This window comes from Coregonus clupeaformis, chromosome 3, assembly GCF_020615455.1.
Source record: "Coregonus clupeaformis isolate EN_2021a chromosome 3, ASM2061545v1, whole genome shotgun sequence".
Lineage (NCBI taxonomy): Eukaryota > Metazoa > Chordata > Actinopteri > Salmoniformes > Salmonidae > Coregonus > Coregonus clupeaformis.
In genome coordinates, this window is record NC_059194.1 from 16,447,026 (window position 1) to 16,470,152 (window position 23,127).

Sequence of the window (23,127 nt, forward strand, 5' to 3'; positions counted from 1 at the left end):
TTTAATTACACAAAACCTACAGTAACAAGCAGAACAAGCAATACTGGCATGTGGTATACATTCAAACAGAGTTCAGTAGAGACAACCCAGAGCCAGTTTTTGAAACGTTTATTTTTCATCATTTGAGTCAATATTAACTTTGTCACTATCTTTTTTTTCTATGCAAATTGTGTAACTGAATAATGATTTTGGATGCTGAATAGACAATGGCACATTGGATAGTAATAAATCAATCAGAGATGGTCTTATTGTTGCAATATCATCAGTCATTGTAATATAGCATAACTCTACTGCAGGTCATTGCTGTATAAATAGGTTTGCTCTCCTTCCCATAACAGCATCACATCGATAAGACGGTTTACATGATTGATAGCTCAAAGACCTGTAATTATGGTCTGTGCCGCTTTGTCATTCTAAATCTACATCTGGAGGGGAAAACAACTCTTTGTTCATTACTGCCAAAACACTTGAGGCGTAAGTAAAGCTAATGCCTTTAGAGCTTTGATGGGCTAGTCACTACCACCATCATCGGGGGAATCAGAAGGTGGTGAGGGGTACTGGAAGCGGACCGGATCATAGAGTTCATGCCCATAGTTATAGTTATAGGGGTAACCGTGGTAAGGATAGGGATGTGCCACTTTCTTGATGCTGGCTGCAGGGGGTGGTGGGTTCTCCACTGGTTGTTCCTCAATGGGAGGCGGGGGTGGGCCAGCCTTGCCATGGAGGGGTCTGGGTGGGTGGTCTATCAGGCAGTCTGGGTCCCAGTAGGGATTGCAGTCATACTCCATGCCCTTGTAGGTGTGGATGGGGGCCGGAGGGGGAGATGACTTTTTTGGGGCGGGGGGTGGTGGTTGTGGGGCAGATTTTTTAAGCATGGGGGGTGGTGGTGGAGGAGGGAGCTTGTGGAGGTTGCATGAGGGGTGGTAGCGGGGGTCGCACAGTACGGGCAATGCCCCGGTGGGGAGGTAGACGATATGGGGCTTGCAGAGGGGGTCCTTGGCATTGCATAGGTACATGACATCAGCCTGGGAGCGGGGCGGAGCAGGAGGGGGCTGAGAGGTGCTTTTTATTGGGGTGGGAGGGGGAGTGGGTAGGGCTTTGCATTTTTTGTCCGTGGCTGGGTCGCACTTGATGGTGGGCACTCCCAGTTTGTTCTGGAAGTGTGAGGCGTTGGGGCCGTATACATGCTCCAGCTGCCTCATCTGCTGGTACAGCAGCCTGATCCGGTCAATCTCATACAGCTGAGAGGTACAAGACAGATTGAAATAAAGACAAGATCCAGATTTTTTTTAATCATACAGAGCGAGAGATGGAAGAATTTGAGATGAAAAAATGCCTAATTTACTGTTAGTGGTGGTTAGAGCTTAATTAGTTAGTAGTTAATGCTTCATTCATTAGTAGTTAGTGCTTTATTTGTTAGTAGTTAGTGCTTCATTAGTTAGTAGTTAGTTCTTCTTTAGTTAGTAGTTAGTGCTTCATTAGTTAAGTTAGTGCTTCATTAGTTAAGTTAGTGCTTTATTCATTAGTAGTTAGTTCTTCATTAGTTAGTGTTTCATTAGTTAGTGCTTCATTAGTTAGTTCTTCATTAGTTAGTAGTTAGTGCTTCATTAGTTAGTTCTTCATTAGTTAGTAGTTAGTTCTTCATTAGTTAGTAGTTAGTGCTTCATTAGTTAGTAGTTAGTGCTTCATTAGTTAATGCGTAGTGTGATTATTTTCTTTCCTCTCTTACCCCCTCTGTGTGTCCGATGCTATTGTAGTAGCGGTAGTAAGCCTGGAAGTCGGGGTTGCCTCTGTACCACCTGGGTTCCACATTGCGCTTTGGTCGTGAGTGAGTCAGGAAGCCGTTCGCCTTCTCCGAATCAATACCTACATCCCTAACAGGGCTCATCGCTGTGGGGAGAGGTGGGTCAGAGGAGAGGGAGAGCAAAGCCAGAGAGAGACAGAGGGAGAAAGACATGACGCCTACTGCTATTTATAGCTACCATAGATATGTTGCTTTCAGTATCGAAACAAAAGTAAAGCATTGGTACTACACATAATTGTATCAAGAAGCTTGAATGTAAAAACTTGAAATGTAATCCTCCCTAAACATTCAGTTACCTTCCTGCTTGATGGTATTCAACAGAGACTTTGCCTCCAGCCAAACTGCAGAGGATACACATGCCAAAGACTCATCAGTCAGTTATCATCCAATGCCACATGGAATATATTCTATTTACTTAGGACAATCATTTCAATAATTTTCATTTCACCAAACTCATGTAACGTGAAAGCACGTTATCCCACCTGGGAGCAACGTCAGACAGCATATTGCCCCCACCAGCCACAATGGAGAAATCATCTTGACCACCTGCAAACCAGCCATTGCATTTTATCACTTGCATTGTACATCTTGCTTCAATTGTTTTGTTTTTCAGTGAGCATTGACATATGTGATTTAAAGAAATGTACATGTACATACTGAGATGTATCTATTTACATGTGACCTATAACAGTTTCAAGCTAAAACTAAAAATCTAAATGTCACATTGTTGTTTTAATTTTCGAGTGGACAATTAACATTATGACATTTTATATATTTTGTTTTAACTTGGAAACTGTTAAAGATCTGATCTTCACATGCAATACATGCATCTCAATATGTTCTAAGAATACCCTATCCCCAAATGTAATTAAACCATGCAGACCAAATACCAGATGACAGATGCAAATAATTAAATTCAAACAGCAATAGATTATAACATGTCCTGTGAACAAACAGCATATATTTTGTTATCCTCAGTATTGAACAGCATGGAAATATATAAAAGGAGAGATAAGATGCAATCTCTGTGTAAAATGATGCTTCTTCCTGCAGTTTAGAAAATATACTGATTATGGTGCTTAATATTACTTAAATGATCAGATCATAATGTGCTAAAGAAGAAACTCCGTACTCACCTGTGCATGGGCTGCTGTCTTCACTGTACCGGTGATGGTGTGATAAATATAGGTCTCCATGTCAAACACTCTGCCATATGAGTGCCTGTCCAATAGAATCACACAACCATAATATTGGCTCCTCCTTCCTTTTCAATGCTATTTTAATGCATAGCCTCTGGCGCCAATTAAGAATAAAAACTCCTGGACTTGAGCAGCAAAGTCATAAAAAGTCCCGACTTCAAATGGAAACTCACAGTTAAGTCTGGGAGGAAACATTACCTGCTGAGTAGAAATAGCAGGGCATCCCTGGGAGAAAATATTGCCAAGTTAGGAAAAAACCTTATAGCCTTTTCATCAGGGCAAAACTAGAATTTCCAAAAGTGGACCCAAGCAATCTAGGCCTACAATAGAATGAAGCCAAGAATGTGTAGAAAATGACACTAATATACAACAAAATGTGTGGTAATATACAACATGTGTGGTATGCAACTGAGCATTATATACAGGTCTGTGTGCAGTGTGTTGAAATGTCCTGATATATGGCTCCATCTGACCAAGCCGTGGGACACCTGTTTTTCTGTCTACATGCCCACACTAAAACTTCAAATGATACATTTTTTGTTGATATATTTCATTTTTCCATCTAAAGTTCACACCAATGGGGGCAATCTTTTCATATGCAGCCAAACTGGCAGAGCACATGCCCCTTCCAGTCTCCAAAGTGCCCTTTCCCCAAAAATTATATTTTTTGTAGTTGTTACCGAACCCCTTGCACACAAGTCGTGGTTAAATTCTCATCTATGCTTCAGAACCAACAAGTTGGTTGTTGACCCGACCAGTGGCGCGCATATCCAGATAAGTGACCAGAAAGAGCTTGTTTCAGTCCTCCAGTTTTGCCCAGCAAAAACAAAGTAGGCCTACGTTTATCACCCACATAAAATACAGTTTAACAATCTAATACGGACGCATCTTTGCCAGAACAATAGGCTACCTGGCGATTGAGAATTGTCCTATTTCAGATTGGCCTAGTTTGGGTGTCTACTGGCGATGTCTCTAAAGATAAGCAGCTTTAACATCGCCTTCAATATTATGGGATTAAGATGTAACATTCTGGCGAATTTATTACGATATTTCTAAGGTAGAACAGGGCTACCCAGCTGGCAACGAGCATTCTACAGACAGGATGCCCTTCAACATGATGGTGCGGTGCAGACAGAACATGCCTTCCATCGGATCCTGCAACCTCCGCTACAATTAGGCCATATGATTTACCTTCCTCTGGACTCCAGAGCAGTGACATTATATATCCCTAGTTGATATTGGCTGCTAACATGAATTACTTTCAGCTCCAAATATTGGTGTAAAACACAGTTTATTTCTGTAGCCTATCTTGCGTTTTGAATATGCATCACCGTTTATGGCTGTACTGACAAGCTACATTTGCGCACAAGCGCTCATTGTTCGCCTGTGCGTGAGCGGGGGTCATGTTTCTCCTTCCCTCCTTTTTGGGGTTTGCGGGCCAAAAAGTTTGAAAACCAACAAATTGAGTTGGGTTGGACAGGCTATAGTAATCGTAGGCTACAGTATTTCTTACCATTTTCTATTTTGATTGGAATCGTGTTGGTCAATGTTAATAAGTGCAGCATTTATTCCAGTTCAAAAATAGTTGAGTCATCAGATTGTGCGGCTTTCCCCTCGTGCAATTGGTCAACGAGTCTGACTGCGGTTTGTTTGAACACATGCCCCCCAAAAGGTCTGTGCACGGTGGGGAAATAGCCGCCTTTCTGCGACAGGTGTATAATTTCAATGATGGATTAGAACGAACACCTGAGACGACGCTGTCCTATTGTGCAAAACAAACCGTAGACCATACATCAATTCCCCTCGGGTTATGGACCCAATTCAAATCTCACCTGGGTTATCAATCAACTCAGGTTTACTGTAGAACAGTTTTACATTTCCCTGCACAGCGGATTTTAATAGGCCTATATTGCGTGTTCATACGTCCACAGAAGTTTGACAAAAACATGCTTAATAGTATTAATTGTAGTTACAAGCGAGACAACCATGGACAGGCGCTACTTAAAGCAGCAATTACCGCCTACACAGCAAGACTGATCCTAAAACAAACCAGGTGTCAGGGCCATTTACAGCTTTTCTTTCCACATGTACAGAAACAAAATTATTTTAGTCAGAGGGCTGACAGTGACCTACATACTGTACAGTAGCCTGCTGTGTCAAATAACCATGTGGCACAAGATCATGATGTATTAGGAAAGGAGAAAAGCTTTTGATAGATTTAAAACTATAGGAATAGTTAGACAAAGTGTGTACGGTCTGTGTAACACCAGACACAAACCAAGTTATAAGCCATGAATTTATTAACACTGACATTCATAATGTACAAGCATTCATTCAAAGTATTGTCCATTAATTCCCCTATAGCTGAAGAATATTAAAGTTGTCTAATATTAAACACGTGTAACACAGAAGCTCAAAAATGTCAGTGAAACTCCAGGCATTGATTTAACTAAAGAGCTAAAGGCCTACTCCAATAACCATTGTATACTTAATACAAGAGGTTGAAAGAGTCAAACAGATTGCATATGAAATAATTGTATTTACAGAGTTTTATTTGAGAACAGCCATCTAACATTTTTTTTTTTTGTTTAAAGCACTTGATAGCCAAGTAAGCAAAACCCCCACAGTAATCAACATTTAACTGTTGCGAAACAAAGCCAAGAGACCACCATGCATGTTTGCATTTAATTATTGGTCGTGATTGTATGGATGGGGACACACAAAGGGGGTCCCATTGCAGTCAGTAGCCCATTAGGCATCTCGTCACAGGCAGAGCCCTTGACCGGGTTTGGGTGAAAGAGGCCTGTGGCTGTGAAGGGAGCTTAATGTTGGTCCTGGAAGGCCTCTCCATCTAATCAGGGACTAATTCAGACCTGGGACACCAGGTGAGTAAAATGAAATACCAGGTAGAAACAAGAAAACAAGTGTTTTGGCCCTCTAGGACCAGAATTGAACCGCCCTGCTTTAGACGAAGGTGATGCGGGTGCGGGCCTGGTTGACTTGCCACACGTTGAGCTCTTCATACTCCTCCAGGGCCTCCTGGAACTGGGCAGGGGTGAAGCCACGGGAAACGCACCGCTGTTCGGCCTCTGCCATGCGCACCAGGCCCCCGGACCCACCACGGCCCTTCACACCCTCCGTGGCCAGCTCACGCAGCAGGGAGAAGATAACATCCGCTGGCCGATGGGCTCTGGAAAACAATGGGATCAAAAAAAGGTTCAGGGTCCGAAGTCGTGGAATTTGATCAGGGTTTGGGGTGAAACCCACAAATTCGGGCCTACAGACTGGTCTGTTCAGAAACAGAATGCATATCTGACAGGATCAAATCAATGTCCAATTAAACGTACAGGAAATTGCGTTGACCTAAACTGTGCTTCAAATGCACTTGGCCATATAGCCATGCCTCTTCCGAAACATACAGTGCAACATGCTTACATCTTCCCATCATCAACTCCTTTGAATCCCTCCAGGTAGACTAGCACAGTAGTATGTGACAAAACATTTGAAGTCAACAGGGACGTGTGGCGAAGCACTTATCGGCTGACATTTCTACAGGATTTAAGGTCTTCTCCAGTAAACACACTGTCGTGTGAACCGAAGGCAGTAAAAACCCTGGAATTTAAGCACCTCCTTCTGGGCATGGAACCACTTCTGGCATAGCTCCTGAATACCTATTAAATCTGAAGTCATCCCCCTACTCTGCTATAACCCAATCCTCACCCAAAGGCATCCACTCAGAGATCTTATTAAAGCATAACAGCGTCATCGGGGACTGTCTTGTTGGCAGTTTCCCACAGAGGAGGAGAGGAGCTGACCTGGTGGTGCTGGACTTGTCGGCCTGCAGGGAGTCCTTGGACATTTCCATGAGCCTCATCGCCTCGTTCACGTCCTCTTTCTCCACCACGTCCACCAGCCGCAGACGGGCCTGTGACGAGAGGAGGGAGGAGGGGGTAGCGGGACCACAGGTCAGGTAGCTATATAGGCTACAGCACAGAACACACACCAAAAATAAATGCAATATTCAACTGTTAGTGTCTTTCAGACATCGTAGGTCGCGCTGGGCCGGCACTGTCAGACCGAGACAAGTGCAATGCCCTCTGGAATGGCTGGCAATTGCCCAAGTCTCCGCCTCTCAACACCAGCTAGTCTCTCCCAATGGAGGAGGCTTGACAGTCAATCAACACAATAGGAATCAGTAAAACAGTGATGGTGGCTGTATTTAGTACATGCCATGGTTGTATTGTAGGAGGCTTTCAGGTAACAAGCGACGGCTGGTTCCTGTCACAGTTTCAGGTAACAAGCAACAAGCGACGACTGGCTCCTGTCACAGTCAGTTTTGCATGGGTTTGCACAGCTGCTCCTACAAACACAGGCTGACTGCCTACCCTGCAAAGCTGACTGGGACCAGACAGGAAAACGCACAGATTAACACACATTAACTATGCCCAGGCTTGAGTACAATTATGACAATATTAATTCAGCACAAACTCCATAAAGGGCATGGAAGAAGCATTCGACAGAAGTTGGATAAGTACTGGGTCAACCCCCCCCCCCCTCCTTTAACAAAGTCAAACATTGCCTATTGAAGTCATTTGTACCTGCTCACTAGCTCACCAACTGTTGTTTAAAAATCAGTAGTGTTAGTCCTTTTTGCCTATGCTGTTGATGTATTCGACAGTAGTGGTTTTATATCAATTTCTCCTGCAGTGGAAATACGCTTGCCTAGTCTTCCTAATTGTTTGACCCTTTTCTGAATTCTACCACCAGGTGGAGACAGACCACAGTACCCGTGAGGACCAACCTGTAGTCTACAAAACACCCATGCCTTATATGAACATGTCCATCTCCTTTGTGTGATTATTCAGATGAAAGCCGAAACATTAATATTTTAACCGTGCTTAAATAAAACAATGCATTTCTAATGGTGAGCAAGGGTTGCACCTTTTCAATAAGTACAGGGTCATCCAGTGGAGTGGCAGAGGTTTGCCCTCTTGTGGCCACCCAGATGTAGCACAGTGCAGACGGGGTGTCGGGAAGTGCTGGTTTTGCAGTAGGGCGGGTGAGTCAGCTACCTGCACAAACAGCACTTTTGACACCCAGGAGCTACAAGACCACAGAGTGAGAAGCATCACATTCCTCCAGTCTTAATGGACAGGAAGGAGTCATTGAAAAGAGAAGTCAGTGCGGGCATGAGTGTCGACACGAGGCCTAGTGCCCAGCGTGTGAAAGAAGTGCTCACACTGCGGGTAGGCTGGGCATCACCACTACCTGCACTGTAAGCACTTTAGCACACACTGGGCTGCAATAGACTGTCCCCCGAACCATGCAGTCTTACTCCACATCCTAAAATGCCCCCCAGTCAGGGTAGAAGGAGCCTGTACTTAGGATGGGGTGGGAGTCTCACCAGGGCGGTGGAGAGGCGGAGGATGGACAGCAGTGTACGGGCGGAGGTGAAGGTGCAGTCCTTGCTGACACGCGCCTCCTTCCTCATCTCCACGTAGGCCGCCGTGATGTAATCAGCCAGCGCCTCGGGTATGACGGGCTGTCGCCTCTTACACAGGGAGATGTAACGCCTGGAGAGAGAGCATAGTTAGTCACATAAGCTAAAACATGCATGTGGGAGACATTTCTAGTCACTGATTACTAAATAGTTGGTTATTTTACTTCCAGCACCACAAAGTGCAATAAGTTGCCATGTGGTGTGCATGTTAAACATGGCTCTGTTACCACTGACCTCATGAGCTTCATATCGATGGGGGTGAAGTGAGTGGGTGGCTGGCGGCAGTGCTGGTGAACATAGGTGATGTGCTGAGCCAGGCGGAGATCGGCCTCCGCATCAGGCTTGTCCTGGATGAGCCACAGCAGGTCGAAACGGGAGAGAAGGGCGGCTGGCAGCTGGATGTTCTGCTCTATGGTCTTGCGCGGGTTGTAGCGGCCGTAGGCTGGGTTAGCGGCCGCCAGGATGGAGCAGCGGGCGTTGAGGGAGGTCATGATGCCCGCCTGGCCAGGGAAAGGAATGAGTCAGTCAGTCACACACATTCTCCTTTGGGTTGAATGGCTGGAACCCGGTTACCGAGATTTACCGCCCAAAACCACTCCCTTTTCCCGGGATAAATAACTGCGAGAAACCGGTAAATTATAATTAATTATTTATATGAATAGCATGGCATGAAATTGAACTGTTCAATTAAATGTGATGTCTAAATCTGTCTTCTCTACAGCATCTGCATGAAGAATCAACGCTCAGGGTGGAGACAGACAGCCCATCTCAGTATGGAGCACATCTCACAATGCATGTAGACCTAACATCTCATCATGGTAACATTTTTTCCTTGTGACAGGTAGGCCTCCATTTGCTGCAGCAGAGCCTATGCTACAGTAATATAAAGACCGAATGCGTGTTTAATTCTGGCTTTCGGGGGGTCACCTTTATTATTATTTGAAAGATATATTTTGTAATGCAGCTGGGCCTGGTGAACATGGGTGATGTGCCCAGTTGCAAAGTTTTAAAACAGCCCATCACACGAATATCGTTGCTTTACATCAGTGCACGCGTGAGCGCTCTCGTAGTCTCTTCATCAAATCCTGTTCTAGATAGGATACACACACACCTGAACAAAAATATTAATGCAACATTCAACAATTTCAAATATTTTACTGAGTTACAGTTCATAGAAGGAAATCAGTCAATGGAAATAAATTAGGCCCTAATCTATGGACTTCACACAACTGGGCAGGGGTGCAGCCATGGTCCAGCCAATCAGAACGAGTTTTCCCCCCACAAAAAGGGCTTTATTACAGACAGCAATACGTTCTGCCGACCTAGGCGAGACAAGAAACGGCCACCCCCCTCATATCCCCACTAAACTAGAATAGGCTAGTGTACAGCAGAGGTCGGCAATAGGTTTGGCCTTGGGACCATTTTTTATCCGCTAATAGTCGGTGGAACATAATAGCAGCCCAATGCTTAGGCCAATTAAAACATCTGGTTATTAGGCTATATTGTCAGTTCAATGTCAATAACATTCTAATATTTTCGATCTGATTACACTGATAAAAATCACCAATGTCGCTATTAAAAAAGAGTTATATTTCTTTGTGCATTGATTGGGGAAAAACTGCTTGCATTGAAGAGAAAGAATGTCCTCTGAAAAAGTCTCTAAAGAAAGGTGGATAATGAAAATAGACATTTCAGGGAACAACAGACAGAGAAATGCATTCTTAACACATTTCTCCAGTGTCAAACCAGTGTCTTGTTTAATAATTAAATAGACATCCTTATGAATCTAAGCATGGCACTTTCAAAAGTTACCTTTCCACCCAGACAGAGGCTCGACTGACATGGAACAATTTAAGCTTCAACTGCTGGCTGCTCGTCCGTTCCTTAACCCAACAACAGAAGTGCTTCCCTAAAAGCTGCCTGGGTTTAAACATCTCTTTTTCAGAAAGTGAAAAGCTCAATCAATAGGGATAGCAAAGTCCATTTTGTGTCTCCTCCAATATTGAAGGCAGCAGCTCAGCTTCAGAATGTCATAGTGATGAATTAATACATCCCCATATGCATCAGAGTTGAGTCTTGTGGGCATTTTAAAATCTTGTTTCTAGCATAAGGCATCACAGACTTAAGCATCGTTATAGAACGCTTTATATTATCTGGATAATTTTTATAAACTTATTTCTAAATATAGAGTTAACAATAGCTATCCTTTTTGCCCTTTTCATTAACAAAGGGTATGGAATACCCTCACTCAATTTGAGCTCTGGTTTTAACCCAACACTCCAAGCCCTTCCCAGACACAGAGGCATTTAAGGAGTGCATGGTGACAGTATTGAAGGATTTGGCTACACATACAAATCTATGGATAGCATAATTGAGTGTCAAACAGGTAGGCCTACCTTTTTTTTTATAGGAAGAAATAGGCTCCAACAAAGCCCCCGTAGTGAAGTCAAATTAAAACGAAGACAATATAAATGAATTACTTTCAGCACCATTTGCTGTCCACCTGTGTTTGATTATACCGCACTCGCTCCAAAGCTGACGTCTGCCCGCTTGCCTTTTTAGTAGACTTTCTCCCACACGCTCTCTTTCTATCCCTCCTCATTAATAAGTTAATGATTAAGAAAGTGTCCGTCTCATGACATTGTAAAACATTTGGTCCCCAGTCTATGGGCTACAGAAAAACCACAGGCTTCAACGTGTTCTACCGTAGGCTACATAATGTATGTTAAATGAATTTGAGCGTTGGTGGAGCGCCGCGTCTCACCAACAGCACCCTGGAGAGGCGAGCTGGGCACCGTCAAGCTAAATATTTTGTTCCCCTGCCTGGGGCGACATCAGCACTCACCTAAATAGCCCTCATGACATTGGGTGAGAAGTTCTTGTTTTTAGGCAGAATAATGTGAGTGAGGGGTTATGTATTGTTGGAGGTGCGTCTTGGTCAGTAAATGCCTCCCTCATCAATCTGCCACCATAGGCGGCTGCCTAATCCTGCCTATTGGGCGGGCCCGGCCATGGGTCCTAATCACATACACATATTTAGAATGCCTATTAATTTAATAGCATCTCTGTGGGCTTAGTCAGAGTTGTCGTTTAAGTTTTTAAAATGCATTACATTTTATTGTGGCATAAACACAACCACTCATGTTTTTATCGGATTGTCAATCACTTCAAAAGGGGTCCTTTAAATTCATCCACTTGCAACATAATTCCAGCCTCCAAACAAATGGAAAGACGCAAACAAACCACCAAAACGTGACATTTGACGATTGTCATTATGCCAGAATGAATGCCTCCACTGCTGTCCGCGCGGCTCCGCCACTCATCTCCGGTTTGGCAAAATGTCTGTTCTCTGTGAACCACATCTCATTTTGGAGGGAAGGCCTACCATCCGTTTAAGTAAATTTGATCATTCTTCATGCCTCTGACATATGGTAATGATAAATAATGGTGTAACAGCCTACAATTGTCTTTATATTTTGTTTTCATTATTGCGATAAGCTCATGTTTTACCAGTATGGTGTACCCCCACTATTTATTTTGCCGGGACACAGTACCCACTTACTGTCACCACTGCATGTGCTACTGAAATTGTATATGGTTATATTGTGTAAGAACTATGGTGCAACAAATACAAATTATATTATTTTATAACAAATATGCTTCCTCCCACGCTGGATAGTGGTCACTGTCCACAGTTCTGAAACACAGTGTGCTGTTGAATTGGCGCCTTTTCCTATAAAGTATAATAGCAAAGTTAACCAGCATATTGGTGTTGAGAACAATGTGGCGGAGGCAGCAGCGGAGTTAGGAGCTGAGAAAACAGCCCTTGCCTTAGAGGAAACCAACTTAAATTAGGTCTATATTCAATAGCCTAACCGTTAAATGTGCCTGACTTTATAAGTCATCAAAATACACTACCGGTCAAAAGTTTTAGAACACATACTCATTCAAGGGTTTTTCTTTATTTTATTTGTGGTACAGTGGCCAGACGTCTTCACTATTCATCTACATTGTAGATGAATAGTGAAGACGTCTGGCCACTGTACCACAAAGGCCTGATTGGTGGAGTGCTGTAGAGATGGTTGTCCTTCTGGAAGGATCTCCCATCTCCACAGAGGAACTCTGGAGCTCTGTCAGGGTGACCATCGGGTTCTTGGTCACCTCCCTGACCAAGGCCCTTCTCCCCTGATTATATATAATATTGCTCAGTTGGGCCAGTCGGCCAGCTCTAGGAAGAGGAAGGGTTGTGGGTTTGATTCTCACAGGGGGTATGAAAAAAATAAATAATAATAATAATGTGACTAACTGTAAGTCGCTCTGGATAAGAGCATCTGCTAAATGACTAAAATGTAAATGTAAGAGTCTTGGTGGTTCCTAACTTCTTCCATTTAAGAATGATGGAGGCCACTGTGTTCTTGGACACCTTCAATGCTGCAGAAATAGTTTGGTACTCTTCCTCAGATCTGTGCCTCGACACAATCCACGTACAATTCCTTGGACCTCATGGCTTGGTTTTTACTCTGACATGCACTGTCAACTGTCGGACCTTATATAGACAGGTGTGTGCCTTTCCAAATCATGTCCAATCAATTGAATTTACCACAGGTGGCCTCCAATCAAGTTGTAGAAACGTATCAAGGATGATCAATGGAAACAGGATGCACCCGAGATCAATTGAGTCTCATCGCAAAGGGTCGGAATACTTATGTAAATAAGGTTTGTATATTTTTTATAAAATAGCAAAAGTGTGTTTTCACTAAGGCTGAACGATTTTGGAAAATAATCTAATTGCGATTTTTTGCCCCCAATATTGCGATTGCGATTTAATATGCGATTTAATTTATTTATCCTTTTTCCCCTACAAAACATAATGAATGATTTAAATATGACCAACACAATAGTATATACATTTAGTGTGAAATGTTCTTTCCCATAGGCTGGGTCTATTTGTTAGAATTAAATTCAAACATGTATGACTTGAAATAAATGACATTTTTATTGAACTGCTCATTACAGAAACATCTGTGGCTTTGCCACTGTGCATTTAAATAATTTAAACAAAGGCATGAACTTTGTAAACACTGTGTGCAAAAGGTACAGTCTTAAGAAAAAAATAATTTTAAATTGTATGTATCTTACTGCTCCCAAGTCAGTAACATTTCACACAACTGAAACAAGGAATTTGCTTTGAAAATATTTTGTAAAATCAAAGTAAATAAAGTTATAAATAAAAAATGAGAAATGCACTTTTAATTTAGACAAACTATTTTTTATAAACGATTTGAATATTATAATATAAAATAGATGAGCCTCACTTATCTCAAGTACACAACAATAACACACCACACAGACTAAAGTTCACTACGAGTATGGCACTGCCAGCCATACTTATCCAACAGTTCTGATCAATAAAATGGACTGTAAGACTCTGGTACGGCTCAGCTGTGCGGCTTGACCACATATCAGTAGTGCTAGCAAAAAACTCCACCGTTTTAAGTTCCGCGGCGACTTTCTCTTTGCACTTTTTGTACAGCTCCGGTATGGCAGTCTGACTGAAGTATGTGCGGGAGGGTATACTGTAACGTTTATCAAGCGTATGTATTAATGCCATGAACCCAGGCTTGGTCACCGTGCTGAGAGGCATCATATCTTTGGCTATGAACTCGGTTATTGTCCGAGTGATTTCTCCGTGCCGTTTTGAATTACGTTCATACGGAGTGACACTTTCGAACATTTCTGTCAGTGATCCCTGTCTTGAGGTATTTGGCTTGTCTCGCGCACTGATGCTCGGCATTTTGGTCATACAACTGTCATGCATTGATTTGTGGTATTTTTTTAAGTGCTGAAACAGGTTTGTAGTGTTACCCCGTGAAGTAGCAATCGGAGCACGGCATGCTCTGCACAACACCTGACGCTGCTCAGCATCTTCTTTTTTAAAACCAAAATAGTTCCACACCACCGACGTGCTGTTCCTCTTCGATATTAAAGTATCAGCTGTGTCAGTTTCTGACTGTTCCGTCGAGCAAGAGGCCATTGCGCTGGACAGCATGAAAAGTCGCGTCACGTGACCACCTCAAATCGCGCACGTTGCGATTAGAAAATCGCGTTCAGTCAAATCGCGATATTATCGCGAATGCAATTAATCGTTCAGCCCTAGTTTTCACTTTGTCATTAAGGGGTATTGTGTGTAGATTGATGAGGGAAAATGTTCATCCATTTTAGAATAAGGCTCTAACGTAACAAAATGTGGAAAACGTGGTCTGAATACTTTCTGAATGCATAAAAAGCTATGGGTTTATGTTTTTCTATCATGCGTAATGTGCAGTAGCCTATATCATATAGATCATTGGTGCCCAGGAAATTGATCGCGATGGACTGCGAACTTCTAGTAGACCACATAAAAGTTTTCAAAATATATATTTAGGCAATTTACAGCGTTACCATCGAGTCTGCTTAAAAATAATGAGGTCCACAGTTCTGAAGCACCGTATGAGTTGCTTACAGGTTAGCTTTGTCGAATATTACTGCACAGCAAATATATATTTTTGATTGACATAAAATTGGACCAACATGTGGCACTATAGCTTCATTTGTTTTCCTAACTGTCGCTACCATAGCAACCGTCTGCAGTTAGTACGTTTACACTTCCACGCTTGCGAGACCTGTAACAGAATATTCTTTGTTGTTCCAGTGGTAGTTGTGTTTTTTTTACTAACGTTTTTTTTCTATGAAGTTGCAGTTAGGTTTTTAATATGAGTGCTGGACCAAGCAGCAAGAAACCGAAAATCTACCACTTTCACAGTGAGTGGGAGGAAGATTATTCAAAATGTGTGTCTGATCTGCCATTCAAGCGTAGCTCTTGCTAAGGGAAATGTCGAGGCATTTCAAAAAACAGTTCAAATGAAATATGGAAGTCACTTTACAGCTAAAAGTGTAAACCACGTTAGGAAGAGGGTGGAAAAAGTAGATCCTACGTAACTAAAGTCTGAGCACCCCTGATATAGAGTATGTATTGGATAACTGCACAATCATTTATTTATCTTTTTAACCTTTATTTAACTAGGCAAGTCAGTTAAGAACAAATTCTTATTTACAATGACGGCCTACACCGGCCAAACCCGGACGACGCTGTGCGCCGCCCTATGGGACTCCCAATCACGTCCGGTTGTGATACAGCCTGGAATCAAACAAGGGGGTCTGTAGTGCACTGAGATGCAGTGCCTTAGACCGCTGCGCCACTCGGGAGCCTTGGGCTCATAAAATATATTTAATGAAGGGCTCAAAATGTATTTAATATATGGCTCCGGTAGCATCAGGTTAGAAGCTAAGCTCTAAACAAATCCACACATATTTATATGCTTTATAATGCTTTTGAATGACACTTCCGGTTTGGCGGGTTACCTGGGATTTATTCTCGGGGTGGAAGATTTGTAAAATATTCAACCCTAATTCTCATTGAATATGGGAAAAGCTCAGTGTTTTGACTGCCATTTTTGATGTCTTATCGGGGCAGACTAGCGTTATTCGTCATGAATCTTGTTCCAGAGGCAGCTCTGCAGAGTGGACCCTTGCTAGCAAAACCACAAAGTCAAAGTAAAACCTAACCCTAACCATACTGTTAACCCTAATGTGTAACCTTAAATTATGACCGAAAAGCTACATTGTGGGTCATGAATTTTTATAATATAGCCAATTTTGACTTTGCAGCTGGCCCATCTAAGGGGAAAATCGCTCAGCTCCGTCTCCAGGACAAGACTAATGACAAAGTCATGGGCGGCAGGTAGCTTAGTGGTTAAGAGCATAGTGCCAGTAAACGAAAGGTCGCTGGTTCTAATCACCGAGCCGACTTGGTGAAAAATCTGTCGATGTGCCCTTGAGCAAGGCACTTAACCCTAATTGCCCCTGTAAGTCGCTCTGGATAAGAGCTTCTGCTAAATGACTAAAATGTAAATAAACAACCTGCTGTAGGAGTACAGGTAGAAGATCTTGTCAGTTCTCCTTGGTTAAAACCAGCTGAAAGCATCCATGAATAGCCTTACACAACTGAAGTGTTAGTTGCCAGACAGATAAGGCTTTGAGTGAGGAGAAAGCTCACCTTGGCGATGGAGATGGTCTGCTGCTCCATCACCTCGTGGATGGCTGTGCGGTCGGCGTCGGCCATCTTGTCAAACTCGTCGATGCAGCAGACACCCTGGTCGGCCAGCACCAGTGCTCCGCCCTCCAGGGTCATCTCCCCGGTGAGAGGGTCACGCATCACCGCTGCCGTCAGCCCCACTCCTGAGGAACCTCGGCCCGTTGTATACTGGCCTGGAGGGGGTCAGGGGGAATGGTCATGGCTAGGTCCATGATAGTGACAGGAGGCCAAATACAATCATATTTAATTCCTTTATTTACTTGAATACGAGTGAGGACCTCTCTGTTTCATTGACTATACTAGGTTAAAGTCCTTACATATTAATCCAACAAATGTGCAAAAGGGTTCAAGGCTTTTAGTCAATTTCCGGTAGGCCATTTAGCATGTTGCTTTCACCAGTTTTGTGACCGGGGACCAGCGCAAATGAAGGAGAGGAGACATGGAGAATAAATATTTCAGATAGTTCCAGAAGATTGTACTTACTGCGAGGAGCCAGGCGGTCAATGTAAGACAGCAGTTGGGACTTGGCTACTCCTGGGTCTCCCATCAGACAGATATTTATGTTGCCTGGAAGGAGCCAAACAGGATCATTAGTAGAACATTACAAAACTGCAGTTAACTAAAATTAAAGCCAAAGCAGCTATTCTAATGGACAATGTTGCGGGGCAGTGGAAGGGTTTTATTGCGCTCACCTCTGATCTTCATACCCTTGGGGGCCTGCTGCACTCCTCCAACCAGCAGCAGCAGCAGAGCCTTCTTCACATCTTCATGGCCAAAAATCTCAGGAGCGATGGAGCCAGCAAGCTTCTCGTAGAAATCTTCCTCTGCACGTAAGAGGAGCGCATGAACCAAACTATTCAGTTACACTCAGTCCATTTGCGTCAGAACACCCTTTTGGATAAACAGTATGAGAAAGGTCTGAAAACAACCCACAGTCCTTAAAAATTATGTTGGCAGATCCAAAAACACATAGGCACCACTCTGATAAGCTTCATAATACTGCCAACATTGATATGTGATCACTGAAAGGATTAAGAACCTGGGGGGGTTCAGAACCGCCAGGCATGCGCACACACCTGTGATCTGGCGCAGCTCTTCCTCACTCAGCTCTGCTGTGCCCAGCTCGTCATCCTCGGTCTTGTTCATCAGAGTGATGCTGTGGGACTCCAGGTACGTCTCTGAAAGCAGACCCTGAGAGGGAGAGAAACAATCAGTCACATTACAACAGCAGCACCTCTCAGCCAGCCAAGAAGCCTGCTGTCCAGGGGATGTAGTTGTACATCAGTAGCCTCAGGCTACAGAAACAGGAGACAAACTCCTGCCCTATGGGCCGTTCTGGCTTGAACAAGTCTTACTTTACATTTCAGGCAAGTAAAATTCCACAGTTTCTCCAACTTATAGTATTTAATGTTGTTAAACTTTAGGATAATTCTCAAAAAAGGTTTAAGGAAACTTTGTAACGTGTTTGAGTGCACACACCTGGACAGCCTGTCTGAAGCCAGTGCGCAGCAGAGGGAGGAAGACGCCAGCGATAGCCACGTGGTCTCCGGGCTGGGCCACACGCGTGTTCTCCCCGCGGGTGTAGATGGTCATGCTCCTGGGGATGTTCCCCACAGGAACCTGGTCACTCTGGAGATGGATGGAGGCACAGGTTAGTTAGGGTTTCAAACCAGCGCAAACGCATTAGTCTGACTTGTGCTTATTTATTTACCTTCAACTTGTCATGCCGGAGAGCTACGTGATTTGAATGTGTTGCTGAATTTCAGATTCCTTAGTCAAAAGGTCCTTACGTGTTCCTGTATGCGCAGCTCCTGGAACTTGACGAACTTTGAGCCTCGGGTCTGGAGGTAGAGGCGGCCACCTGACTTGTTGGTGACACACTCTTGACTGGGACACATGATGAGGGGCATGAATGTGGGGGATTGGATCTGATAAGACAGGGAGGTGTCTGGGTTAGCACAAGGAAAGGAACAGCGATCTGAAATGTTTCTGTACCGGACACAGTGTTTAATGCATTTACCCAGCCCTCCTATGAGTTCAAGTCAATACTGACTGTATTTCTTTCCTTATATAGTTTATCAAGTTTCCTTGACAAGTTGATACAATAAAAAAATACCACAAGAGGATGCCAATCGCTTACCGGCTGGTATGTCTCTGCGCCACACTGGTCACAGGTGTAAGTGGCGACTGCCATCATGGGTTTGACCTCAGTGGCACGGGTCACGATGCCCCTAACTGTCACCAACTGGCCAATGCTGTCTGCACGGACATCACGGACCACTTTGGGTTTGGCAGTGCTGGGCGGTTTGAAGTAGAGCTCACTGAGTGAGAGAGATCAGTCAGAGGGGATGCCATAATTGTTATTCCTTGTTGCCTAAATACGTAAATCAGCCGTCATGAGCTGAATGGCTATGGCTAGTATCTTGTAGAACATGCATCCAGTCAATCAGTCCTTCATTTCTCACTTTTCTAAGTAATTCATCCAGGTTCATGTCCAGTTCCAACTCAGAGACAATGGCAAACATGCTAGCTAAGTGAACTTACAATCTCCTCATGAGCTCGGCTGGGTACTGGTTGCGAGGGTCCCTGTTGTCTGCGGTGTCGTGACCTCTCTGCTCCATCATCAGCCTATGCTCAATGTACACATCCAGGGAATCCTTCGCCACCACCTGGGAGAAAGAAGAGACGGGTATTGGGGCAGTTAGACTCAATGTTTTACAGGTTACTTAATCCTCAAAACTAACATGATTAGCAACTGCCTTATCAGAATCAATATCCAAGTCAAGCAGGACAGAAAATACCTCTCTCTCGCGGTACTCAGGCAGCAGCTCGTGGACTGCATCGGCGAACAGGCCCATATAGCGTTTGGCGTTCTCACAGATGCTCTCCACCAACTCTGGGTCCTCCTCGGCCACATCGTCCAGGTCCACTTGCAAAGCCACCTGCTCCCTGTGGGACAGGGCAACCTACAGAAAACAGGGCTGCTATCAGGGACCATAGAATATTTACATTTGTTGCACAGCCCTTTTCTGCACACAACGACAACCGTTCCTGCCCATCAGTCATTGGTCAAGGGGTCACTGCCACTACCTCGCTTTCCAATCAAGGTGCATGAGTTGAGGAGCAATCTGAGGTAGCGAGGAGATTCAGCAACACTTGGGAGGACAAATGTAATTAAATAAAAAAGCGTATTTATTGCAAAGAGTAGAACCAATAGGTTTCAGCTTTCAGGTACTCTTCTTCAAAATAATGCAATGTATTACTGTGCCTTTTCACTCAACCATTCAGTGTGTTGGCAGGGGAGGAATATGGTGGCCTCCAGGCTCGCCCAGACAAATACTGTGACGACTTGTTTTTCACTTCGAGTACTTTATCCATAATAATTTACGCACCTCATGGTTTAGAACCACTTATCATATTAGATAATGGACTAAGTTACAAATGATGAAGAAGAAAGACTGGTGTTGAGGTGTTACAGACAGAACAGGGTCATGAATGTCAGTGCCAGCGGTCTAAGGCACTGCATCTCAGTGCTTGAGGCGTCACTACAGACCCCCTGGTTCAATTCCAGGCTGTATCACTTCCAGGCTGATTGGGAGTCCCATAGGGCGGCGCACAATTGGCCCAGCGTCGTCCGGGTTTGGCCGGTGTAGGCCGTCATTGTAAATAAGAATGTGTTCTTAATAACAATAAGCCATTTCGCAGACGCTTTTATCCAAAGCGACTTACAGTCATGTGTGCATACATTTTTACGTATTGGTGGTCCTGGGGATCGAACCTACTACCTTGGCGTTACAAGTGCCATGCTCTACCAATTGAGCTACAGAGGACCACAACTTCTTAACTGACTTGCCTAGTTAAATAAATAAATAAATACATAAAAATACTCACAAGCTGAGCTCCATATTTGAAGACCTTCTTTCCATTGTCATCCTCACTGTAAAACTCTTGAAGGAACTTCTTGCATTTCTCTGTGGGAAAGAGACAACAGCGTATTTAACAGTGCATATTTAATATTATCAATATTATAGACAGAGCAAAGCCTGGGTCTGAACAAGAGGACTTGTCTCAAACTGAGTGAACAATCAAATTTAGCTCGCCATCCACAATGAATTGCTTTCAGTTTCAATACAATTATCAGTTAATGAGATGTATAATTTGTGTTTTCCCCGTAGTTTTAAAATTGCAATCAACATCATTGCAGTCCAGGGCCTACATACTGCAAGCTATGTTGTCCTCTGACAATCCCCTTTGTTGAGTAACATCGCATCCCACAGAATCTCGATGAGTCATCGAAGTACTGTCCCTTTAACTCGGACATGGGCATCAAATGTTGTTTTCCAAATTAATGGGTGCATTCAAACCTTTACAACATGGTAACAATTACAGGTTTGGTTAGCAGTGCACGCCAACAACAAAATCGTGTCTATTTTTGGGGAAATAACCCCCACTTCTCTACAAATGTGAACTGTACTTTGAGACCATTCTGTATTTTAGACACCTCAAAACAAAACCAATCTCCAGCTACACAATAACCATATTTGACTTACTTTAGTAGAGGCCAAAACAACAATCTCTTCAACATTATTCTGCATTTGGAATGTTTTTGTAAACAAAGCAGCACATGGCTTTGAGTTTGGTCACTCCGAGGAATCATCCGCTATCCCATTGCTCATAAAATAGTCCCAATTTAACTGGGGGATTGCGTTAGTTATCGCTTCAAAACATAATTCCGTTTCAATACCAGTGTATTGACGTGCCATGGTCAAATTCACCGTTACGTTAGCGTGGACTTTAGACCAGCAGTAGCTAGGAACGGATAAACAACATAACGCCCATACTTGCAGCTGCCTGTAACAAAGAATAGCCTACTCCGGCGGATGAGAAGCGTATCGTTGGCGAAAATGCGTGTGGATTGCTAGCTAGCCACTGGCAAGCCATTTATTCCATTCCACTATCAAATTGTGCAAATGAAATGTACCAAATTTGTTACCGCTTCTCTTTGATTAATTGAGTCACTTTTTTAGTATTGGGGAGTTTTATCGTTCACCATCAGTGCAACCCCCAGCATTCTCTTTCTCCGCCCCTGGACCATGTGCTCCTAGCGCGTAATTCTTTGTCCTCTTGAGTTCCATCCGGGTTACTGAGAATTGAAGCTAGTACATAAAAAAATATATATATATATATATATATAATACTGAAGCTAGCTAGGTAACATGCAAGCCACCCCCAACCAGTCTACTTGCCCTAAATTTAAACTGCCAAAACTTCACAAGTTGCCAGATAGTGCTGTGTAAGGGTCGACAGCCAATGATCATGACTCAGTTCCATACATAGTCATTGGACGAAGGGGAGTTTTATTTTTTAAGAGCCCGGACGCTCGGCCTTAACATTAATACGCATAATTTGCGGTATGCATTTGGAAGTATAAGTAAGAGTCGACTACCTGTACTAATGAGCTAATGTTAGCTATCTGCGTATACTAACTCCCGTGTGTAAACGTAAGAGGGACGTAATAAACGCGCTCACACTTAAATCAAAGTATAGGAATTTATGTTTCTATAACCGTAACTCGTTTAGAACGAGTATTTGGCTGTTTTGGTTTCCAGAGCCAGTCTTTAAACAGAACATGTAGTTAAGGTCCCTAGACATAAGAGTAACGTTAGGCTCCTTTATTCCATTATTGAGTTAGGGGCGACCAAGCCTGAACAGTTTACAGTTGAGTAGTTACTAGCTAGATATTAACTCTTATTGTTGGCTTCTTGGCTGAGCAGTCAGAAAGACCATCATCAAGCAACCGATTAGCTAGTTAACTAGTCAACCAACTTACCCCCCAAAAAACATACATATTCGCTAATAAAATCAAATGTTGGTTAGCAAGCTATTTATCAAGTAATTCCAAAGGCCAATAGCATGGTTCCTTACACTCCCTGTTACTCAGACGTGGTTACTTTAGTGAGCATTCTACTAGCCTCCGTACTCAAAATGAAAGTGCCTAGCGCGCTACTAGCTAACTTCAGCAAGCTAGTAAATTACAACATACCTTTCTCAGCTAAATAATCCTTAGGAGCCATGATTCCAGATGAAATATGTCGAATGGTTGGGTAATGTAGCTTGACTTTGACCCAAATTGACTAAGTATCAGTTATTATATATATATTTTTAACAATTTCTTTTTTTCTTTCTGCACCGGGAGACAACTCATTCACCAAGTTGGATGTCCAACTGCAAAAACTGGCGCGAGTCTGTCGTCTGCACGCTCCAATCAAAACGCATATTTCTGTTACAAAAGGCGTGGCTTCGCTGTGGCGCGAAAATTGCGGCGATGGGGTGGTCACATGATTCAACAAACTGGTACACTACGTCATCGGTGGCGCGAAAAATTTAGATTGCGTTTCATGCTTTCTAGCAATGACCTCGAATCGAACCCTCATGAAAATTCTGTGCGTAAAAAATGTATACTGTACAAAAATATAAACGCAACAAATTT

General features: G+C 43.4%; 2 protein-coding genes across 3 annotated transcripts; both read right to left on the minus strand.

The window, feature by feature from the left end:
- Window positions 1-93: 93 nt before the first annotated feature.
- LOC121541185 (formin-like protein 20) lies at window positions 94-3,028 on the minus strand. Its single transcript, XM_041850164.2, has 5 exons — window positions 2,941-3,028; window positions 2,287-2,350; window positions 2,101-2,145; window positions 1,730-1,890; window positions 94-1,241 (listed from the first exon to the last, which is right to left on the minus strand). The coding sequence occupies exons 1-5, from the start codon at window positions 2,998-3,000 to the stop codon at window positions 510-512; spliced, it is 1,062 nt and encodes a 353-aa protein (XP_041706098.2). The 5' UTR covers window positions 3,001-3,028; the 3' UTR covers window positions 94-509.
- Window positions 3,029-5,285: 2,257 nt separating this feature from the next.
- Window positions 5,286-22,875, minus strand: LOC121541195 (DNA replication licensing factor mcm7). 2 transcript variants are annotated; one of them, XM_041850178.2, is made up of 15 exons: window positions 22,681-22,875; window positions 20,529-20,608; window positions 19,439-19,603; window positions 19,182-19,306; window positions 18,778-18,958; window positions 18,428-18,565; window positions 18,117-18,266; window positions 17,714-17,828; window positions 17,330-17,461; window positions 17,121-17,204; window positions 16,599-16,810; window positions 8,738-9,003; window positions 8,408-8,576; window positions 6,819-6,928; window positions 5,286-6,193 (listed from the first exon to the last, which is right to left on the minus strand). In XM_041850178.2, the coding sequence occupies exons 1-15, from the start codon at window positions 22,709-22,711 to the stop codon at window positions 5,968-5,970; spliced, it is 2,184 nt and encodes a 727-aa protein (XP_041706112.1). In that variant the 5' UTR covers window positions 22,712-22,875; the 3' UTR covers window positions 5,286-5,967. The 2 variants fall into 2 exon arrangements, with proteins under 2 accessions (XP_041706112.1, XP_041706106.2); XM_041850172.2 differs by lacking the exon at window positions 22,681-22,875 and adding an exon at window positions 21,688-21,766.
- Window positions 22,876-23,127: the final 252 nt, after the last annotated feature.

What these genes read in the sequence shown, in the direction of transcription:
- LOC121541185 (XM_041850164.2), bottom strand. Translation starts at nt 3,000, where the DNA reads ATGGAGACCTATATTTATCACACCATCACCGGTACAGTGAAGACAGCA. An exon ending in CTGTCTGACGTTGCTCCCAG is followed by an intron (nt 2,146 to 2,286) that starts GTGGGATAACGT and finishes TATCCTCTGCAG; the next exon opens with TTTGGCTGGAGGCAAAGTCT. An exon ending in GCATCGGACACACAGAGGGG is followed by an intron (nt 1,242 to 1,729) that starts GTAAGAGAGGAA and finishes TGTACCTCTCAG; the next exon opens with CTGTATGAGATTGACCGGAT.
- LOC121541195 (XM_041850178.2), bottom strand. Translation starts at nt 22,711, where the DNA reads ATGGCTCCTAAGGATTATTTAGCTGAGAAAG. An exon ending in GCTTCAGACAGGCTGTCCAG is followed by an intron (nt 17,829 to 18,116) that starts GTGTGTGCACTC and finishes TCTCCCTCTCAG; the next exon opens with GGTCTGCTTTCAGAGACGTA. An exon ending in TCCGCCTCTCCACCGCCCTG is followed by an intron (nt 6,929 to 8,407) that starts GTGAGACTCCCA and finishes CTCTCGTCACAG; the next exon opens with GCCCGTCTGCGGCTGGTGGA.